The sequence below is a fragment of the Siniperca chuatsi genome, linkage group LG9 (assembly GCF_020085105.1).
Source record: "Siniperca chuatsi isolate FFG_IHB_CAS linkage group LG9, ASM2008510v1, whole genome shotgun sequence".
NCBI classification, from domain to species: Eukaryota; Metazoa; Chordata; class Actinopteri; order Centrarchiformes; family Sinipercidae; genus Siniperca; species Siniperca chuatsi.
The window spans coordinates 24,667,581-24,691,749 of NC_058050.1; the positions used below are offsets into that span (position 1 = coordinate 24,667,581).

The window sequence follows — 24,169 nt, forward strand, 5'->3', positions numbered from 1 at the left end:
ATGTGTTACTACTACTATTACTAATGACATTAACGATGACTCAGTTATCTTCAAGTGTCCCAGTAAGCTATGACAGTGTGACAGAGAGCAATCACAATACCAGGAACCTCAAACTGAAGCAGCTAAAAGGAATTCATCCATCATTAATTTCATTATTTAAAAGCTGCGCTTTTCCTACTGTGACATGTCAAAATGTCGTCTGTGAAAAAGGCCTATAGACCCAATCGAAGTGAAGCCATCTTTTATTCAAAGCCAGTTCTTGTTTCCCATATGTTGCACACAGGGTGTTACGTGGTTTCTTTGGAAGGGATAACGAGGGTGGCAATGTCTTTCATGTGGTGATGTAGTAGTAAGGTCTGGTCACAGATGAGTGCCAATCACGTGTATCTTCTCATATGTTCAAATACTTGGTAAAAAAATGTTAATTACCCACCAGTGTTGTGGTGTTGATTACTTACAGGCCCCCCAGAGGACACCCCTACCCTGCCCTGCAACAGTTCTCTGTATCACACTCAAGCTGAAGTCAATAAGCATAATTACAGGCAGAACTCCTGTGTTGCTCCAGATTTGCCCCAGTGAACTGTCTGGCTGTTTTTTTTTATTCCAGCTGTGGTGTGCAATTTTTTATCCATCAGTGTTCTTCACAATAAGATTTAAAAAAAAATGTACACATGTTCTGTTCCTCCTAACCTTTCTCTGTAGGGAGGGGAGAAGCAAGCAGCTGACTTGTAGCTAATCTTAATGGCATATTCTGTTGGGGCTTGGCCTACATAGAGTGCTAGCGGTGCCTCTTCTTAAAAAGGAGACCTAACAGGCGGTGCAGTGCGGAAGATGTATTAACCATACAGAGTATAAACATGAACACAGAAGGCACCAGTTGGTCTGCTCTTAGACAGGAGGATAGAGTCTGTGTTCTCGGAGCCAATTAGTGAATACACTCACAGGTCTGCAGACACTGTCAGCTGAACTGATAGATGTGGGGCTGCACAACTTTGTGTCCACTTGCTTCACACGAAACTTTCCACAGAGCAGGGAGACTTAAGTGAGGGAGTGGATGCCATCTATTACTGTGAATGAAAGTGTGGTGTATCAGGCATCAGCTGTGTGTATGTGTGTACAGCTTATTATTCATTTATTTTTATTAAAAACGGAAAATCTAGTCATTTATCAGTGTTTATTTTAATGATCAAGGAACAGGTTCAATTCAGTTCAATTCAATTATATTTATATAGTGCCAATTCATAACAGTCTAGACCGTACTCTTTAGAATATTATTTACAGAGACCCACCGAATCCCACCATGAGCAAGCATTTGGTGACAGTGGCAAGGGAAAACTTCCAGGTAAACATTTTGTTTTAAAATGTTTGTACATTCTGTACTTTAACAATTTTTGTTTATTTATTTATGTACTTCTTTTGCATAATTGTTGCTTATTGTTGCTTATTTACATTTTCTGTAAACTGAACATTTAGGGGGTACATGGGGGCACATGTTCTGGTGTTTGAGAGATTGTCTTGTGACCACAAGGTCACAGGTTTGAATGTAGCAACAGCCTATATGGCTACCTTATGTTATCATGGAGAAGAACATCAGCTGGATTCTTAAAATGTAAAGCGAGTGTCAAGATGTGATTTACATTCTCCATCTTTACACTTGTCTTATCAAGTGTCGTATCTGTATAAAATCCAGGTGTAATTTAATACACTTTCTTTTACAAATAGCCTCTCCGTTGGCTAGATCACAAATCTGATTACAATCCATCTTGGTTTTCCCAGACTATATGCAAATCCACTTCAGTCCAGAGAGTGGTGGTAGTGCACCTGAAGCTGTTTTGGTAACTGCCAAAAATGCTAGAGGAAGAATAAATCATGCACTTTAGCAGTTGTAAGTAAACTGCTAAAGCACTTGTAAATGCTTATGTACTTTGTCTGGGATGCTGCAGAATACAGCAGTTATCTATCTCTAAATGAACACAAACACATGACTCGCATGGATGGATCTGAACCACTGAAACTGCTTTTGGATGGCTAATTTCAGGGAAATTTCAGTGTTTCTTCCATTATCAGAGGGACAGATGCAAGTTAGTGGCTCCTTCCACAGATTACTTACTGACGTAGTTACAGTTGGGAGGAGTAAAGCTTACGTATGCCTCTTGGAGAGACAGATGCTTTTACACCTTTTCAACATCTGGCTAGCATGCATTTTAAACCACTTCCTCATTTCACTCCAGTCTGTAATGCATCTTGGTTGCATTTACACTTGGCTTTTTTTGGAAGTCAGATAGCTATCTGATCCACCCCGCGATGCACAAAGTGGCGAAGTGTCAATGCAATGTCAATACCTGTAGGATTTTAATATCAACACACTGCTGTATTATTTTAGACGTTAATATAATTACTATAAGCAAACAAGACAAGACAACACGACAAGACTGGTGGCTTATAGCATTTTACATAGTATGATGAGAGGATACATTTGGTGGGAAAGCTAGTGGATAACTTTACTGCCATGTGTATAGCAGTTCCCAATCCAGTCCTCAAGTCCCTGCTCTCCTTTAAGTTACTGATCCATCTTTTCTCTTACAGCCTGATCCACTTACATCATTGGCATGCTTCTTGAAGCAGTAGAAGCAGATGTACCTGAACAGTGTCAGCATCAAGTGTGAGCTCTTAAGTAGATCTGATTTGCAGGAGTGAAAATACAGAACAAAATCTTCGCAGGACAGGGTGTACTTGAGGAGTGAAGTGGGAGCACCACTTAACAGCACCATGGAAGATTTTATTCCAGCACAGAACTGTTTGACTTTTTCCACTTTTTGAAATGCATAGATTTAAACTGATTTTAGCTTGACTTACATTTAGTAGAAGTGCAGTTGTAATTAAAACTTAAAATGCAGCAGTACATATAGCATTTGGACAAACATTCAAACTTTGCCACTGCCATTCAGAGTGCTTCTTAGGCTCACTATGCCATCACTGATGGTCTGAAGTTGTCGTCTTGTGTCTTAGAGTGGCAGTCAGATGCACACTCCACTCAAAGCTTCTTAGAGCCCTGCAGCCTGGCCCCATCCCTGACACTCTGGTGATAAAACACCCCCAAAGGTCCTTTACCATTTCCCCTCCAACCTCCGTCCTGGGAAACACTGTGTCAACAACCCATCGCCCACCTGCCCTGATTCCACACTCCTGTCGGTCAGCTGTCACCACTACTCTAGAAGCGTATCTTCAGTCCAACTCAGAGCCCGTCTCATGGGAGGGCTGAGGCGAGGAGGGAGGATCGAGAAAGGGAAAGGGATTGGAGAAACATGGTGACAGATGTGGAAAGTGATGAGTGAAGAGAAAGAGGCAGGAAGAAAGACTTTAACAACACCCATATACAGTCAGTCATAATACACCCACCCACACACACACACACACACACCGGGTAGACTTGTCAAACCAGATCACTTATAACCAGCTACATCATCATGGTGCAGAACCAGTCTTTGATCTGTTTTGTAATGCACAGAAATTATGGGGTAGTGAACTCTCTCTCTATCTCCATCACTATCCCTCCCTCTATTTCTCTCTCTCTCTCTCTCTCTCCTCTGTATTTGATTTGATGCCTGAAAAAAATCCACCCTGCGGATAAAAAAATACATAAACCATGTATTTTGTTCAGTTTAAGGATCATAAGACCTCAGGCTGAATGAGATTAGGTGAGACCTGCTCTGCTTGCGATTGGTGATAGATGTCAGCTAGTAATCAACCAAGGAATGTAATCCTTTCCCAGGCAGAGGACTGAGCGGCTGGCGGGTTGGATGGGGTCACTGCTCGACCTCCAGCCAATTGTAGTGATCACATGATGATGGTGTTAAAACCGAAAGTCAGCTCGCTTTTAGGCCCCCAGAAGCCTTTGCAGCAGGGCCATAAACTGTGCCATCTTTCCACATCCAGCAGTGTGGCGGGGCACTCCGGGTGCAGCAGATCGTCAGAAACAAAACCGGTCATTCTGATGCTACAATATCATTTGGATATTAGGAATTGCAGCTAAACTGTCGGGTTGCTGCAGGATTTTAACCCGGTTGGATTGTACTAGGTAACAGGAGGATTGGATGTGTTATGTATTTCTTTTACGCTGAGGGGCATACATACGCAGCAAACGGCTGAGTAAGTCTTGGAAGGGAGAGTGACGCTGCATCCGTAAATGGACCGTTAGAGGCGTTTTTCCTCCTCTCCTCTCTTCTTCTCTGATTGCTCTTGGTTGAGACACGCACATTCAGCTTGTTTTTCTTCTTCTCTTGCTTTCTTTCTGGTTATCTCATTTCAATAGAGACCATTCCAGGATGTATTGTTGTCATTAGTGGGCCAGATTCCCTCTAAGCGGAGAGATCTGCAGCACGGCGCCACTCATTTGTTCTCATTTGACTTCTCTCCATTATCCACAAAGTGGAGGTGGCACAATCCCCACGGGGGCAGCGTTGCATTTTCACCTTGATTGCATTTGGCTTTTTTTATTTAACATGTTTCTTCAGCAGCAGCAGAGGCAGAGCAGACAGAGCTGGTGTCACACACTTAGTCCAAAGAGCACTGCTGCAAGACTACATTTACTGCTGCTGTGTGAAGATCATCCATAGCCGTCTAGAAATAAAACAAGGACATTTTTTAGTGCTGGAGAAGAGAGGATTGGAAAAACAACAAGGCCCTGGTCGTAGGCTGTGAGCCAGCCCTAAAACTAGGTAGTTTGGATTTGACTGGACTGCTTTTGTGAACGGTTTGTGTACAGAAGGCCATGTGTTTGCGTGGAGCAGCCAGGCAGAGATTTGAACTGAGCTACATCCCTGGATCCGACAATTACTTTCAGTAAGGCTGGTTATTCCTCATAATTTAGACTCTGATAAGCAGTTCGGATGCAGAATGTATGCTAATGCAGTGTGTTTAAATTGTTTATTTAATGGTCTTACAATTAAAGTTAATATGAACATGTGAACATTTAAATTGTATAATAGTGTGCCATGCACGTTGTGTTTCCAGTAGATAATTGTAATTGCCATTTGATATATCAGATGTCTATAAAACGTAACAAAACAGAATGAAAGGCAGCTTGCATGTACAGGTTGTGCATTTGGCATTACAATCAATCGTTTTGGTTTTTTTTTTGCTGTATCATCAACAGTTAATTCTAAACAACAGTGTAGTTTTCTTCGTCTCAGGGATAATTGTCACAGCAGCATTAGAAAGCAGCAGCTTCATCATGGCCTTTTAGTTTGTACGGCATTACAAAAAGTTTAAACCTCGTATCAACCTAATATCTATGAAATGCTGAACGAGGGTATTGTGGTGAGACAGTAAGTGTGTGTCAGTGTGTACCAGGTGCCTACACATGCAGCTGAGAGCATGAAACTGGCAATATCTGTGAAGGGTTCATCACTCCTCATTTTCATTCAATTATTGATCTTTTTGCTTGTGGCATTCCTTTGGCTTTAAATGGAATACCAACATAACCTCTAGGCAAATGGGTCCACATTGTCAAATTCACAAACTATGGAATTCTGGAATCTAAGAAAAGGCCAAACTCTCTCGCTCGCTTTTGCTAACCCTATCGTTGTCATTACAGTAGTGAGAGGAGAGGAAGGGGGAAGAAAGGCAGACAGAATGAGATAGGGAGGCAAAATGAATCATTAAATCAAAATCACAATTTTGGCTTCCACAAGTAATTATGCTTGGTCATGACGCTTTGCATTAAGAGTGTTAAATCTCTAAACTGTTTGACCAATCACAGGCATTTGTTTTGAACATATTGTACAGTGATTAGCTGCTCCCAGCTTCCCAAGAGCAATTAGAGCATTTTTGCTACACAAGCAACTGTAATATAACTGCATTTTGTCTACAGTATGTGGCGCTATTATTTGTTTATATTCACTGTTATTTTTTTGTACTAAAGATGGATGTGTAAATAATGTGATGTATAATCATTATCCTAGTTTTGAGCAAATGACTGATTATCATTGTAGCCAGTATTATGCATCACTAGGATGGCATAAAGATCATGGGCCGTTTGTGTGACGTAGAGATGGTTGCTCAGGGCTTTTGAGTTTAAAGTCTGAAGTGTTCTCATTGTACAATAAATTGATCAGTAGCCTGTGTGTTGCAGATGCGCTGTGTAAATGTATGTATGATAACCCTCCTATTTTTATCATAAACCCACATCAAATGTTAATGATTTGAGACCACAGGGGCCTTTCATCATACAGCTAAGGCAGTGTTAAAACACACACCGACTGAGAGAACGACACAGTTAGACAATCTAGTCCGTTTGGAGCCTGGGAACTGGGTTCTGGCTGTGGATGTTTCTGATCAGATCCCGTCAGTAGGTCAGAGCAGGAACACATCTGATGAGGCAGAGTAGGACAACCTCACCACAGACAGACCCACTTCTCATTACACCACAGTGCATCAGGGAATTTCACCAATTGGTTTTTGTGGTGTGTTGCGGAAAATAACAGCATATAAAGGTTTTATCATGGCGAGCATGTCGGGTCACTTCTAATCTTTTAGGGTCACACTTTTTAATCTTTCTGGGCCATAGTGTAATCCCATGATTTTTGTGAGCCATGGATTTGATACATTATGCTGCTTTTGATAAGGAGAGTGTACTTTAAAAAGATGATTATAATATTAGAATTACCTTTAGAGCACTGGAGGTGTATAAGGCTGTGCTGAAAGCAATGGTTACACACCATCTTAGAGATGTCTGTGTCTTTTCTGATTTACAGTGAGTATGAAGGTTTACCCCTCTGAGATATGCATTGTGCACTCCTTTGCTTGGGATGTCAAACCATGATCCTTTTCCTTATTCACATATCAGAAATCACAGCCATTAAAGAAAGAGCGGCCATACTATCAGTGTCATAGGTGCATGAATCATTTCTCCCATGTTAGCTATAAAAGTCCTTCTGCCAGCTGTATAGTGAGACCACTGTCACCCTCCCTAAATGGAATCTTATTGTCATCACCGTCCTTGTCCTTGTAGTTCATACACTGTCACAGCAGAGGATTTCTATAGTTAGCTCAGAACAGGACAACAGCAGTAACGAGGGCTGCTGTTATTCCCACAGCAGGAATGTACAGAACAGTACGGCAGCTGTTACCTGTATTCCCACACTGTACCTTGCAGACAGTAAACATTGTCTGCCTGTTAGGACGATTCGCTGCTGGTCGATCTGCTGCACACCACGCTTGCCTGTGCCGCGGCTCAGTGTCATGTCTGTGGTGACAGCACACATGCATCTTGCCATATAAGGGGATGTGATGGAGGGGGTACGTCACTGTGCGGTTCGTGACTCAATCGTTGCAGCAGCCGGGCCTCTGTGCAACATCAGAGGCATCACGATCCCATGGTGCCCCATCCTGCCACTTCGTGCTTGAGCCTGACAAGCGTGGCTGAATGCACCATGCACACCAGCTGCAGGTTTAGCTATAGGACACAATTAACTGGCATCTTCCCTGCTTAATTCTTTTCGCGCTTCTTCCAATTCACATACATTATCGATGATCTCCCCCCTTTCCCTTTTCACATTTTGTCTCTCCCCTCTCTATCTCTGTCTGTGTCACTGAGGATGGAATGCAAATCTAAGATCAGCAGAGTGTGTCATGGCAGAGCTGTGGAGAGCTCAGAGGTATCTGCAGAGAGGCTATTACAGTAGCAGTGGCAGCTGGAGCACTGGGGGAATATTACACAGTACAAAATTTAGTGCTGCGCCACCGCTCTGTTGTACTTACTGAAGGCTGGTTTAGGGCTGACAGCGTTAGCATCATGATGCATATGCTGATGGAGCGGAGTGTCGTTGTTAGCTTGCTTGCTAGCTGCCATAGACATTTCTCTGTTTGGACAGGAAGGAGATGCAAGGCTAAACGGGAGCAGGGAAATGTGATACTTGTGTCAAGATGAGTTAGAGCTCGTCAAAGGGCTGTTTGTTAATGTTTGTTGTAGTTGCTTTGTGCATGTTCTATGTGCATGTGTGTGTTCAGGGTGTAGGATTTCAAGACAACATCCCAGAGGGGACATTAACCTGAAGCCCTGAGGACATGCTGAGAGCCAAAGTGAAGCATTTCTTTGGCAGCCAGTGCAGCACACAAAAAAACACACACACACACACACACACACACACACACACACACACACACAGCTACAAATGCAGAGCATGCACAAGTGAACACATGCACCCATACACATGCGCACACATAACACACCCTTCCATTATCATCGAGTCACTATAAAGAGATGTTTCTCATGCTCATCACACACTCCCACACCCCTCTCCACATTTTCTCCCATCCAAGTCACGGCGCCTGTCCCCTACTCCAGCATATAATTTCTGCTGCCGCTTCACTTTGGATTTGTGAATGAAGCGCTGCTCAGTTAGTGTCCAGGAGCAGATCATGAATAATGCAGCAACCCTTATGTGTTTCTCCAGCCGCGTCTGAATCACTAGTGATGCTGCGTTTGGATGCTAAGGTGATTGGAGGCATTTGTTTTGATGTGAAGCAGAAAGGAGAGGTCACTTGTGTGAGCTAGCTGCATCACTGTGACTTTTTCTGGGTCTTTGTTGTAGCCTAAATAAGGATGTGTTCATTAAAGTGCACATCCATTAGTCTTGTTTTTGTTGTGTGCGTGTTTACACTACCACACTACATCCAGGGCCGGCTCTAGCCATTTTGGTGCCATAGTCAAGATTAGGATTTGGTGCCCCCCCACTTACTAATGGTAAAACAGCAGATTTTCTGCTACACAGTAATTTCACACTAATTTATTGATATATTTCAATATCAATCTAGCTTACTACAATATGCTACGATGCCAAGTGCCTCATGCCAGCCAGAAAGCTAATGTGCGCGGTAACCATGACGATGGAACTCTATCTTTGATTGTTGATTCGCCACTTGCCTTATTTATGGCTTTACATCCAAACTAGTTAGGTTATGCCCAAAAGGAATCGTGGTGCAACCAATTTTAGTAGCTGATTTAGTTACAAGCTATCTAGTAGTTACTAGACCTTTAGTTTCGACTTTACACCTTATCTTAGGAGAGAATTTACACATAGCTGGTGCAACCCAGTGCAGAAATCTATGTTTTAATGGATTAGCCATTATCACTGATATTGGTCATCAGAATTTCAGCAATTCCTTACATTCTAGGAGGGAACTGTCCCGATAGCTAGCTATTGGCTTGCCATTCAGATTCATATCATTTAAAGGTGGGGTATGTGATTCTGGAGAAATCCAATTCCATGGCAAATACCATGATATAGAGCAAACAACGACACAGCAAAAATGTAACTAACATTAGCTAGGTTGGGGGTTAGCAAACTGTCGCTACAGTTGCTGCTGCGAAGCTAACAGCCAGAGAGGACGAGGCGGTTTCCCAGAGCCAGCACAGCACCTCCAGACAGCGATACTCACAACTCTCCTGCTACTATAGCTAACATCACAACAGGAGCATATCTTGGCAAACTAGAAAGGAAGCTGAATGTCCGTGGGCAAGTCATTTAACGTTACCTGACACACAAATCATGGCTGGAATACTGTTGTGTGGCTCGGTCTGAGCCACTTTGTTTGTTTAGCATTTACAGAGTCAGGGCTGTGTACAAACACCATTAAATGCCAATCCAAAAACACTAGTTGAACAACATCACAGACACTGAGCCCTTATGTCCAAACCAACAATAAATTCCATTTGTATGATAGATTTTGCAGCCTGTGCATACCACTGATTATCAATTATAAATATACATTTCCTCTGTATAGCCTAGAATTAACCAGAAAAGAGCTATTAACAGATACTCAGGCAGATTCCCTGAGGGCAGGGCTTATGTAACTCAGATTAGCTTAAATTTCCAGTTCCCGTCCAATTTTTTCACAATTGAGAATGACTTCCGGATGGGAGCCGAAACGTCTTGATTCAGAAAACAGTGTCCAGATGACTACGACTGAAACCTTTTCTACGACAGAAAAGAGGACAAAACTCAAGACAATTAAACACAATTAGCAACAATAAATAAGCAATGGACACCGCGGCGTTGCAACAATCAGTAGCCTAGACTACAGAATTAAATAACTGCCACTTTAACAGCAAAATAAAACATCACCAAAACAGACAACACAGAGATGTATAAACAATATAAACTCCACAGCGGCTGCAGCCACAAACAAGCATTAAAGCAAAGAGACATGCAAAGTTTCTACACATCGTGCACACACAACACTATGTTGCTAGGCAACGCAGTGGTTGTTGATGTCCCTATCTGTAGTTGTTTTAGGCTACTCACCTGTCTGAATGTCATTCTGTGAGCCTTATGTGCACCGCAAAATCCCCCACAATCTGCTCTTGGTTCAACGTCTTTGACCTCTTTGCTTGACCATTCTCAGTGCATATTATAACCACTCCACTCAGCCTGTCTGTCCCAAAAAGTGACAGAAATTGTCAAAAGCAGGCTTCACGCACCTCACTGAAGGTAGAAGTTCATAATGTAGCAAATGTAGAAGTCACCGCTGGAGGATCCACCACATGAGCATTTTAGCATTTAGCCAGACCCAGCATGCACCTGTTGGTCAACATCTTGGGTGTGTTTGATTTAGGTCACTTAGCGTGCTCACCGGGTGGTGCATTAAATCAGTGATTGATAAAGGCAGACCTTTTTTAACTATGCGTGTCAGGTGAGTGCAGAGTGTCTGCAGAGTGCGCCTTTGGGCGTGGAGCTCTCTGGAGCCCTGCCCTCCTGCAGCCACAGACACACCAGCAGCTTGTTGATTTAACACCTTTCATTTTTCCTTTGAGGGCGACCAGCGCCCACCAGAAGGTGGCCCTCTAGCTGACCACCTATGTGGCCTATGCCTTTAGCCGGTCCTGACTATGACTATCTTTGGTGCTAAGATGTTTTTTGTACTCCATTTGCAGTCAACCAGTTTGTGGCTAATACTGTCCATATTTTGGTGGCATTTTCTTTGTCTGTTCAGATATGGTGTCTATCCTCTCAGAAATGTTTTTTTTCTAAGGAAAAACATTTCTTTTATCAGGATTTTACAATGGTAAATCTAAATACTTTTATTAACCAGCTACTTGAGTGAATCACTATTATTTTTGTTTGAAATGCAGGCAGTCATCAAAGCTGCATCGAAAGCTTTTGACTGCTGAAGGGGGGCAAGTCAGAGCAGCAGTCACCAGTTCTTGCCTAATGTAACCTATACATCTAGCAGAAACAGGTCAACATTGGCATCCTGACAGGCAGATTGGTAATTGGTTGAAAGCTGCATAGACCTGCACTAAGATATTACTTATCAGTATCAGTAGTACTAGCAGGTCTTTCACATTACAGGGAGTCATTTGATTCAATTATGATATTAAAATATCGCTAATAGTTTTAATATGAAAAATATCACTGTGTCAATATCAGATTTAAAGCAGCATTCATTGATTTTTCTGGCCATTCGTGGGCAGCAAAACAATCTATAAACACAACACCGACATATTATCATCTTATAAAGTTGTTACGGCAAACAGGTTAACAAAATGTTGCCTAATTTAGTAATCCAGCAGACATGGAGCACCATTAGCATTCAGTTGGAGTTGTGTTTTCAGTCCAATATTCCCTCTCTTTTCAGCTCCATTTGGTTTCCACCAACTCCTGAGGGAAATATCTGTCTGCTGCTTATGCGGCTATCACTGTGTTCATCACCTTTTCGCTAACTTTGTCTGCGGTTTGGTGCTGGACAGGTAGCATACAGTAGGGTTATCAGAGCTTTTTTGCTGAAAACAGCTGCCAGCCGCTGCTGAAATTTATGCTGATGAGACTAGTGGGAGTGAATCAAACAGTGAAGTCATGGGCCGTAAACAAACAATGAGCTAAAAGACACTAAAACGCTCTGTAGAGTCAGATGATAATTCTCATCATAACTTGCAATCCCTTTCACGTATACATATTTCATTTGATCATTTAAAATAAATATATTGATTAGTGCAGCTTTAAAAAAGTTGAATTAGTCAATCATTGACTAATTCAATAAACATCAGTAGCAGTTTTGCTGTCTAGTATTTTGGGATTTTTCTGTAATGGACCAAACGGTTATGTTATTATGTCCTTTCTGCTATAAAGGAAATCTTGCTGTGTTGCTGGAATGCAACACTAGTACATTTTGTACCGCACTATTGCTCAATTTCTGCCCCAACAGCCCATATTTTAACTGTACAGTAGTTCATGAACTATACACAGTGCTCATACATCTTTCTGTCTCTCCTTAAAGCTGGCACTTTCACAGATTATTCAGTGTTCATCATAGAAATTCAACACAGAGAACACTAAAAGTATCTTTTTCACATGTGCCTCATCACAGCGCTGATATCTATCGTTCTGTACATTCATTATACTCAGACTAACCCACAATAATCTGTGATCCAGTAGCCAGGCACCAATCCTCCTCTGTGGGTCAGTGAATCAGCCAATCACACATGAGGAGTCCTTACCTTGGCCAGTGAGCAAGACTGGCAGCAGTGATTTATGAAGCCCTTTGAAATTTATGGAAAGTTGTCACGTACAAAATTAAAGGGATGCTTCACAGAGCTTTTTCCTCACCAAAATGTCATTATTATTTTGGAGGAAAAGTGGGAGAAATGTTGGAGAAAAGTGTCTTATGAATAATTGATCCTCAACAAAAGAATAAATGCATTAACGCACAGTTAGCCTCCTCCAGGCTTTTCATCCACTTTCTGGCTAGTTTCCTTTTTGACAGCTGGACAATGATAATATGATTGATAGCTAATTTTAGAAATATGGGGCTCCTGACTGTAGCCATACTTGAAAATATCCATCTTAGCAAGTTATTTGCACATAATTTTGAACATAACTGTGCTTGTTTCAAGATTTTCGTTCTCTTCAGTCTTGTAACAAAGAGGACTATTCTATTTTATCAAGACCAGGACACATGATTGTGTCACATGATATGTTTAATGATGTTAGAATTTTAGTGTACAACCTTAATGAGTGTCTATTCTAAAGTTCTCAGGGACATTAGATGTTTTCACCAGAAGGAAAAAGGCAGCAAGATAAATTAACAGGCACCTTCCTCTGAGGTTCATAAATTCAGACAGAATTATTGTCTCTCTACATACCTTCATGTCCATTGTACTGTGCACACAGATACAGTCTGTGAAACTCTGAATCATTTATCAATGCACTACTCTCAGTACACTGTCTGGTTCCTCAGCTCTCTCCCCTTGCACACACACACACACACACACACTCACACTATTAATTTGGAAATACAAATAGGTCATATCCAGGCAGGCTGTGTTGTTAATCTTGTGTCATCCTGTTGTTTATAATGCATTGCAAATAATGATGATTTAAGCACCTATATCAACAAAGTAATCAGATGCTATCAAAATAAAAATGAAAGATTGCCTTTGGCACTAAAGGAGTCAAATATTAGATACAACATTGTCTGTGTGAAGACTGCGCAACCTTCTAAATCAAATTAAATAATCAAACAGGATTTTCAGTGCATGAGTGTATGTTTTTCTAATGTCAATATCTGTTCTTTCCATGTATTTGGAGAAAGCAACTATTCCTTGCACATATTTCCTGTAAAATCTAAAGGTAATATGCCAAAAAAGTGCTAAAATGAGAGCATTAGTCAGCAATATGTTATAGAGCATATAGAGTCTATTGCAGTGAGAAGAGGGAGTGGTGATGCATCCTGCTGCTTAGCCCATTTCTCTCTTTCTGTGTATATGTGTGAGTGACAGAGACAGAGCAGGCTTTCATTAGGTTTTGACAGGGACTGAGGCCTACGCAGTACAAGGCAAAGCAAAGTGAAGCTATAGACTACAGTCTGAAGGCTTCAGCCTCAGCAGAGTTGCACAGAGATGTGTGATAAAGCGTTGTGAGGCTAATGTCTGACTGATACTCACAATTCCACCTGCACACAGGCAGACACTGTATGCTCACTGGAAATTTAATTTGGCAGTATCAAAAAATAAAAATATACTGTAGGCCTATATTAAAAGAATCACAGAACATCCAATTCAAAGTGGACAACCATTCAATTCCACTCTTTTGTTCCCCTCTCTTTGATCTACAGGAAACGAAGCCCATCTGCATCCAGGGATCCAAACCAAAAATACGACCAAAGGGAGGGGGGTGACCACTCACAGTATGCCCCGACGGACGGCGGCATGCCTAGATCACCGTCTGACTATGGGGATGGGGACCCTCGGCGGGCTCCGCGGGGCCCACACATGTACCCAGATGTGGATGCGGCACGGATGGGCTACCGGGACCGGCGGGGCCCCGGACGCTGGCACTCCCAGGAATACCCGCTGGACCAGGAGCTAGATGGACCACCCAGCGAGTATGACCTCCAGCGGCAGCGGCAGGAGGAATTCCAGGCGCGGTATCGCAGTGATCCCAACCTGGCACGCTATCCTGTTAAGCCGCAGCCCTACGAGGAGCAAATGAGGATGCACGCTGAGGTGGGCCGCCTGAGGCACGAGCGCCGCCATAGTGATGTCTCCCTGGCCTACACGGAGCAGGACGACCCGGGCCCCATCCGGCTGTCCCGTCAGCATCTCACCGAGCGCCGACCGCCTATGGTGGGACAGCGCTCCTACTCCGTCGACCGCTCCTCCCCTGGGCCAATGGGTCCCGGCCTCGGAGGCCACAGAACCTCCAACCACAGCCCTCCAACGCCGCACCGTAGCCCTGTGCTGGGTGACAGATCTGGGGACCTGCGGAGAGGTGACCTGGGTGTAGGCGGTGATCCCATGAGGAGGCAGCAACACCACTTGGACCCCAGTTCAGCTGTCCGCAAGACCAAGAGGGAGAAGATGGAGAGCATGTTGAGGAACGACTCTCTCAGCTCAGACCAGTCTGAGTCGGTGCGACCACCGCCCCCCAAGCCCCACAAAACCAAAAAGGGAGGAAAGATGCGGCAGGTGTCGCTGAGCAGCTCTGAGGAGGAGCTGGCCACCACACCGGAGTACACCAGCTGTGAGGATGTGGAGATAGAGAGTGAGTCAGTCAGTGAGAAAGGTAGGGGCCACATACACCACCAACCTCACTCAGTCTGCCCTCTTTCTGCTACTTTCTCTGTGCATAGATAGCTTTATTTAGCGTTACTTTATACTATACAAATGCACATTTCTCAGATGCTTTTTCATGCTATTATAAAGCCATCCTTTTCTAGTATTACTGACATAATGTTGTTGTTAGGAAAGACAGATTTCATTTCATTATAAGTGAGTTATTGTTGCTGTCTCATGTTGATATTGATTCTTGCAGCTGTTGACTCAGATATAACCTTCAGATTCCCCAGTCTACAGTCTCTATATGTGCTTTGTCTGTTTGTATGTTCATATGTGTATTTGTATGTGTAGGGCTCATTATTTTCGAGAAAAATAAATACTTGAATTTATTGAATTGATAAAAACATAAATTGTTAGCGCAAGCACTTTGATTTTCAGTTCTATGTTTTTTCCCTTAGAATGACTTTGCTGCATAATCAGCCGTTCATTTGTATTTTCTCTGTTTCTGTAATTTCTATTTTCTGAGCTTAGCACTTCTTAAAAGGACTGTCTTTACTGTAAACTGGTGAACAGTGAATTGTTTCGGCAGAAAACAAAACAGCTTTTGATGCGTGTAGTAACATTGGTTTAAAACGATCTCCTTCTTTTATAAAATCCCAGCATTTTCGGTAAAAATCTTTAAAAACCGAAAACAATGAGCCTTATTTATATGTGCAAAGCACTATTGCGTTTTATGTGTGTTATCTATTAATCAACTCTAACAGCTCTCGTGCCTTTGAGGAGGAGGCGTGTGCACTCATGACCCAGATATGTTACAGTGTGGATGGGTGTTTATGTGTGTGGCTGCTTTTTGAAACGAATGTAAAACTACTGCACTCGAGGCCTTCTCCTTTTGCTGTCATCTTATGGCACATTTGTCTGTTCTAATGGACAGTGTTACATAACTGGTTGTGGGTGTCTAGTGAAACAAGGTGAGCTGAGTTAATAACAATTGCAGTGTATTTTATTGAGTAGTTTTATGTCATCACTGCTGTATATGAATGAATGGATGTTATAAGCAGGTAATGAGCAGAGGGTGATTATGTTTTCCTGCAGTATACTGTACCTCCTCCGTTAGCCTTGACTTCTTGACTTCCATACTGGTTTGTTACCACGCATACCTGGTACAGTGGCCCATTACAATGTGGCGATAGGATTATGGTTCAGTCCAGTGGGGAAGGGAGTAAAAACTGATCGTGACTGGGGGCAAAATATTAAAAAGACATGCCATGTCTCTGCACAGGGTTTATTGACCCATATACAGAGCATTAGTTTTAGGGGTTTGCACTGCATGTTCTGCTGTTGATTTTTCAGATTAGCTCTACCAGTTTTATTTTAACTGTCCAAAGACTGTTTAAGAATTAAAATAAAAATGTGAATTATTTCTTCACACAGTGGGTCCAGTTTACTACAGTGTACCTAATGGAATTGGTATGCTAGGTTTTGGCTCAGCCTGGCCTGTCCTGCTGTTTAACTACAACAGGATAATAGAAATGGACATCAGATCGCTCATGGCAAATGTCCTACCTGCTTGGAGACACAAGCGCACTTGTCCAAGTGTATAAACACGCACTGGCAAGCAAACAGTCAGAGTGACTGAATTAAATGCCACTTTGCATAGAATCAACATCAAAAGCAATTGTTTAGGCTGTTAGCTTCTTGACTACTCCACCTGGTTGACAGTTGTCGTAATTGCAAATTGATTTTGTTGTCAAACCTGTAATTACGGAGGCCTTTACCTTAGAAATGTTTAAAGCCTTAAACACAAAGAAAGGAGGAGGCACAGTTGACAAATGGAGGAATAAAAGATAGAAAGGAGGAAAGTACAGTAGCACAGTTTGCTTTTGTCAGTATCACTAGACCAAAGCGCCTGCCACATGCTCGAAATGTTTAAACTAGAGGAAAGGGGAGGAATTCAGTTGGTCTGCACTGTTATGTAACTGTTCTGCTCACTAAAGGAAGCAGCCCAGCACCAGCACTACATTATTGATGTGGGAGTTTCCAGGTTTACAGGTAGCCATGGAACGAAAATAGGGAGAAAAGCAGGCTGTTTTGAGGGTCAGAGTTTCTGTTGTTTCTGTCTGCTTCTGTCTGCCTCCTCCACAGGTCAGCCTGTGTAGGAAAGAGAGGAAAAACAACAGAAAGGGTTGAACTGTTGACCTGAATATGTATAGCTTTCCATACGATCTACAGAACATCCTTGGACAGCTGATTATATGGATCTATCTTTATTTAGGTATAATCGGCAGTTTCATTAATTTATGACATAATTAAGGCTGCTGTGATATGGTGCATGCAGGGAGTCTGATAAATGGTTCAGGCAATTCTACTGAACCATTTTTTTAAACCAGGGTGTCCTTGTTTGCACCATGTCAAAGTAGACTTAATTATGTAACAGACAGCAGAGAGGGGATCCAAACTCAAGTCCCCACACTCCAGATGTGACATTCTGGAGTGTATTAATGTAATCAATAAAAACCTTATATAATTCAGTCAGATCTGCACTCTGAAATATAATAACAGCCATAAACAAAACATAGTTTTGGTAATACATAGAATAAATTTAGCATTACTGTGGAAATGGCATAGATGTACATCAGCTGAACAAGGTTGCACAGGTGTTTTAAATGCTCCCAAAAAGACACAGATCATGATTTACGTCCACTTTTCAGTCAAAAAAGCTGACCCAGTCAAGTAATCTGCGAGTATGTACTATAACATGCAAACCAAGCACTGTTTAATTAGCTACCGTAGAGAGCGTTTACCCTCACCAGGAGTGAGAAAAGGCAAAAAAAAAAAAAAGAGCCCGAACAGCTAAGCAAAGAACATCTACTGTAATTGCATGTGAGGCCGGAGTGGTAGAGAGATGAAAAAGAGGGCAGAAAGCACCTTTTGGTCATATGTGGCCCGTCAGCATCTTGGGGTGTGTGCACTCAGCTTGACTGGGTCAGGAGATGGGTGGGTAACAGCAGGCTAAGCAGGGTGCACGTCATGCTCTCAAATCTCCGATACCCCCAGGGGGCTGCTGAGGAAGGGAGAGGGCTTGATGGGATGAGAAGGAGGGGAGACCAGGCGGGGGGGTGAGGGGCGGGGGTTGACAGGGTGTGCCAGCTGTAATGGGCCTGGCTTGTGCCTGCGAGCGCTGGAGACTGATTTATCGCGATGGTCCTCTCCCTGTGTTTTCCTCTTTATTGATTCCCCTGACATGCAGTCTCATAATAGTGCCGAACAGACAGAAAAGGAGAGGCTGGCTGGCTAACTACAGCAGAGAGGTGGACATTGTGTAGTGACAGCCTAAGTTACATCCTCATTAATGGCTTTTAGGATCCATTTTTGCACCTCAGTAAGTCTGTTGGGTTTGTAGTCTGTGCTCTCAAGCTGGATATTAGAATATATTCTTATTAATTTAACCTTTAATACCTTAATGGATACCACTACTGTGTTTTGTGCTCAATAAAAGAAGTTAGTTAGGCCTTTTGTTTTACAATATAAGTTCATGTTTTAAGATCTGCCTCCACCAAGGGCGTAACATGACACTGTATCACCTTACTAGCATGGAGACTGTGTTTAAACATACACACTGTTTCACCCCTGCCTCTTTTCCTCTCTCTCCCCCTGAATTGTAGTAAAAACAGCATCAATAATTAATGATCCAATTAATAGTTTACACTGGTTTTTATTGAGCTGTCAAAGTGATGGAGAGGCTGCTGGTGGTGAACTCCGCCACTGCCTGTGCTCTGCCTTCGCCCTGAATCAGCACTTTGTGGGGCCTCAGAGCCGGGGCGAAACGGCAGGGCTGGGCGCAGACTGCTGATGCTCACAATTTATGGCCGTGATGAGTTTCCTGCTCCCTGAAAAACCACACAGTGCCTCGCTGGGGATCAGTGCCCAATTGTGGCGTGCCACTGGTAATAAAGCTTTGGGGAAAGAAAGGGGAAAGGCTGTACGTACCTCCATGTTGGCACCCCCTCAAATTCTTTTTGATAGACATTGAGGGTGGGCTGGGGAGGGGGTTGGGGAGGGGGTTGGGGGAGGTGGAGGAGTGTGATTGAAGGAAGAACAGGCACAGGTGAAGATGAAACTATGACTGATATAACTTTGAGATAAACTATGTAGCATCTAAATTTAGTCTATAAATACAGTAGATCCAAAATAGACAAATAAACACAAACCTCTCACTGACTTAACATAAGGTGATTTATATATGTTTCTTCCTCTCCCTGATCATAAATGCAGGCCTTAAGCAGTTTGGACTATCATGGCCACATTAGGCAAGTGACTTGTTCAATGTAGAGTGTCTACCACACTGAACTGGGCAATGGCGTTTATGCTGCTGACAGAATAGCAGCTGGGAGGCAAAGAGGGTAATCACTGTTGTCAGCTGTTGGTTAGAGGGCCGCAGAGGGCAAAGCCTGTCTGGGGACATCCATAATGTTTTATCACAGTGCATAACTGTGTACAGTAAGTAGTTCTAGCCTCCCTATGCTGATGGATGGATAGTTATAGGAGAGAGGGAGAGAGGGAAGGAGGAAAGTTTGTTTGCCTCAGACTGACCTTGCAACTTAGTCGCAACTCTGAAGATAAAGAGAATTGTAAGGGTTGAAATGTCATTGGAGAGCATTTTACTCTGGCAGGTATGGATGTAGATATTAATATTAATAATTGTGTTGAAACACAATAAAAATAACAAAGGGCAATGATGCTGAAGGTTGGTCATTGTAACATCACCCTAAAGAAGGGCAACATTTTTGTAATATAATAATGTGCATTGTAAAAAATAAAATTGCGCAACTATATTGCAAAAATAATATCCAAAACTAGGTCCCAATTTGATAAAACAGTGCTACTAAAATATGCCAAACTGGAAATTGACACAAAACATGGCTTTATTAAAGGACAGTTTATTCCAACTTAAGTTTTATTTTCATAGTTTTAGCCATCATTCCTTCACTTTAATTACTTTGCACTTACACATTTAATTGCTGAGATATAGGAACAAAAGGAAATCAGATGGGCAAGAAACATGAGCGCTCAGACAATCAGACAGGTTTTCAACAAACCCCCATGTTAGCCAAAATTGGGCAGCTGTGGCTCAGGAGGAAGAGCAGGTTGACCATTCATCACAGGGTTGGTGGTTCAACCCCCGGCTCGTCCTTTCCACATGTCGAAGTGTCCTTGAGCAAGATACTGAACCCATATCGCTCCAGATGGGCAGGCCAGTGCTTTGTGGGAATATATGTAACATTTCAGGTGTGCTCACTTTTCTACCTCCAATTAAGTTGTCTCAGACAATATGGCTAAACTGTCAGGTTGTAAACAAGAACCTATATCAGCAATTACTTTGGTGAGTACACTGTTATCATAATACAGTGAATAACAATGGACACAGCTATGAAAATAAGAAGTTGTAATAAATTATCCTTTAAAACAAGATCTTCGTTGTCAGTATATTAGGTACAGTATTTCTGCATCAGCTGTGTGTATATTTTCATATTGTTAGAAGACTTGAAGATGTGGCTATATTTATTCACAGTGGCACTATCTTTACACAGCATTCTTCTTCCATGCAGCTTTTTTTTTTTAAAATCACTTCCTCTTCCTCTCTTTATATGCTCCAGCCCCCCATTGCCTCCTCCTCTACATCCAGAAGCATATGCAGTCTATTTTTATGCCTTTCCATCAGAGTTCCCTGATTTCCCTGAGATTGAATCCTCAGCTAGATAATGCCTGAAGGACGCCTGTCCTGTATAGATCCATTACAGATCCTCTACAGCTCTTTGCAGTTGAAGTGAAGTGTGGGATATGTGATGTAAATGGCCCAGGGGCTGCACAAGCGCAGTGTTTTCAGGTGACCTTCCCTGTGCCTGTGGCCCTAAGGTTCTCTACAGCTATACATTCATACAAGCACACAAGTATATCAACAACAGCACAAGTACAAGGAAGACCAGGATCTGCTGAATGTCTGTCAGCACCAAATAGGATTTATGTATTGTTTAAATGACCATTCCTCATCCTTTGTATGCTTTAATAAGAGCAATTTCATTGGGACAATTTCTTAATTCACTTTATTACTGAACTGTAAAATGACTTGCCAGTGTAAACAAATAATATTTAAATGCCCATTGCCTCTTCATAATGGGATGTTAAATGCAGAGGTATGCTACCCACTAAGGTCTCAGGACAAAGAACCAGTTTCTCAGCAGTCAGACAGCAGTATCTCTCTGACAACTGAAATGAGTTCTCTCTGTCTTTGGACAGACTCAACCTTCAGTCCTCTATACCTCCATACTACTCTCCATTGGGAATCTTAGTACCACCTTCAGATCCAATATTTTTCACTCTTTCTAATTAGCTTGGATATTTAAGCCTCTTAATCATATTGAAAGTTCTGTCCATCTCTCTGCTCTGTGCATCCACGTGGGAAAGCACGGCAAATCCTGCAGAATGACAATATTGGTTTTGCATACATAGCTTTCCACAAGATCAAATGCTCACAGTGATTTGATATTTGTCTCATAATGTATGTGTGTCTTCTCTTTTTGGCTGTTTGTTTTGAAGGAAGCACCACATCTGCAGCAAGAGATAGGGTTATAGGTCTTGATTCCCCCATGTAGGTATCTAAGCACCATCAGCTCCTCTCAAACCCTTCAACTGGTGATTGATGAGGAAATAAATAATAGTAAAGAAAAATGTCCCAGAAACGTCCATCCTGTAATATCATTATAGACATTTGCCCAGCCTGTATTTCTCAAGGCTGTGTGTCCACTGGTGCTACAGAAGTTGTAATCAGAGCCTCATCTTTAAAAGTGCTCCCTGGTGCACTTTAGACTGAGGTCAGTTAAGGCTGTGTGGCACTGCAATCTGAATCCCCAGTTAAACACATCAGAGATCTGCCCTGCTCCCTCCTACGGATGCATAAGATAACAGCTAACTTTGTTTGAACAAAATGTGAGTTGTCTGCTGATTTGAACGTAACAGCAAAGATTTTTTAAAGATTGTTCTCTGGAAATTAAGATGAAAATAAAAGGGGAAAGATGTTTCAGCGGAGTGAGGAGTGAATAATAGTTGAAATATTAGCCTAATTTTTGACAAATACTCCTCTCTGATTGTGTTTGTATAATACAATGCTGCACCTTTGAACCAAGATATGGAAAAATAGAGAACTATATTAGAGTTGCAAGACAAATGACCATTAGGGTCCCAGGAAATTGTTTAGCTTTTGTGGTAAGCCACCCAGAACCTAATGCATCCCGTCTTGTGATCAATTTAGTTAGTAGATGATGGCCAAAACAATAGCCACAAACATATGACATTTGCTGTGTGAAAAGGTGCCTCTGCTATTTTTCCCTATAGGTTACATTTTTTATTTCATAGAAGTGTTTCAACTTCTATGTTATGTTAGATGAGTTGGTCTTTGTTTCAGGTGAGGTGACCCGCCTCCGCTTTAAAACACTGCAAGAAACCCAGATACTGTAAACAAATGCGACCACATTTCCCATAAACCTCATTTCTTTGTGTCATGGATACTGTTGATTCTTGCCCCCACTCCTCATCCATAGTCCATTTGTTGTGAGTAGCAAGATGTACAAGAACTTTCATTAATGGATTAAAATGATGTCCTGGAAAAACTGTTCCTTTCCTTCAAAGCAATATTCCTAGGAATTATAAAAGCAATACAGCATGTGCATCAATGTTAAATGCAGCGCTGAACCCAGTAGAGGTTGGAAAATTGTCAAAAAATGTCACAAAAGTAATTCTGAATTTACCATATACACATATAATGGGAACAATATTAAGATCATTTGATTTCTGGTCCTGTTTGTGTTGAGTTTGCATGTTGTCAGTATCTTTACAAGGTTAAAGACGAATGTTGGGATTTAAATCATGTCCTGCAGGAAAGGACAAGGAAAAAAGGAGGAAAAATATATGGTCGCTTACTGTACAGTGTTGAGGTGGTCAAATCATTATTGATCCTTTATGTATTATTACCTGAGCTGCATCTTTCTTTCTTCACAGGGATGTTAGAGTTGCACATGATGATCACCTTTTGAGTTTGAGCAGTATGTGTGTGTGTGTGTGTGTGTGTGTGTGCGCGCATAAATGAATATCTGGACGTCTTGGTTAGTACTGTATGTGTATTACATGTATGTATGTGTATGTGTTAATGTCTGTATGTTGTGGTTTGTGGTGTCCTCACTGGTCCCTTTCGCTGTCCTCTCTCGTGTGTGTGCGCCCTTTCCCCCCACCTTACAGGAGATTTGGATGGCCATTGGTGGGACCATGCGTCTTGGCATAGCAGTGAGGCCTCCCCAATGTCTTTGGTGAGACATGTGGAGCCCTGCCTTGACCCCTCCCTACTGCCCTTTAACCCCCATCTCTCTCTCCCTCTCTCTGTCTCTCTCTTCCCCCCATCCCCCTTCCCCCAGAGTCTTTTGTCATTTCATGAGTTCCTTCGTTTTATTTACACCTTTGCATGTTGTTTTTCTGTTTTTCTTTCTGTTTTTTATCCCACACCTGTAGGGGACAGTCAAAGGGGAAAAAGAAAAACTATTGAGCAAGCATTTATGTCCGAGCCAACACACACCTTATCTGAGAGGCAAAAGAAAATGGTGCGCTTTGGGGGACACTCATTTGAAGAGGACTTGGCATGGTGTGAACCGCAGGTTAAAGACTCGGGAGTTGATACGTGCAGTAGCACTACCCTAAACGAGGAGCATAGCCATAGTGAGAAGGTACTGAGACAATCTAGCCTGCATTTTGTTATTATTATTTATGACCTACCCATCCAGTCTTTGTTTGCTCTCTGTCACTAAGTGTAAATAGGTGAGATGTTTGTTTTTTGGATTTTATTTGACGTTGTATAAATTGATTTCTCTTGCGATTTCGTTCCTTTTTGTTTTTCGGTTACTTTTGGCTCCACCTTGCTTGGTGTTGCCGAAAAAGTCTTTTGGGGGCACCCTCTTTGCTTGCTACTTGTACTTGCTGTTTTGCTGCCCAAACAGAAACTACACATCTTACAATAGTTGTAAAAGAAGAGCATTGGCACACAACCTCTCTGTTTGTCATGGCACA

At 42.2% G+C, this 24,169-nt stretch overlaps 1 protein-coding gene across 34 annotated transcripts in view; it reads left to right on the top strand.

Moving 5' to 3' along the window:
* rims2a (regulating synaptic membrane exocytosis 2a) overlaps positions 1-24,169 on the top strand; it is a 154,861-nt gene that overhangs the window by 58,268 nt on the left and 72,424 nt on the right. For 21 of the 34 annotated variants that reach the window (XM_044207214.1, XM_044207216.1, XM_044207213.1 and 18 more), the window contains 2 exons: positions 14,116-15,065; positions 23,618-23,829. In XM_044207214.1, coding sequence (XP_044063149.1) covers positions 14,116-15,065; positions 23,618-23,829 — 1,162 coding nt within the window. Of the gene's footprint in view, positions 1-14,115; positions 15,066-23,350; positions 23,419-23,617; positions 23,830-24,169 lie in introns of all 34 variants that reach the window. The other 13 variants (XM_044207231.1, XM_044207233.1, XM_044207234.1 and 10 more) reach the window with 1 other exon arrangement.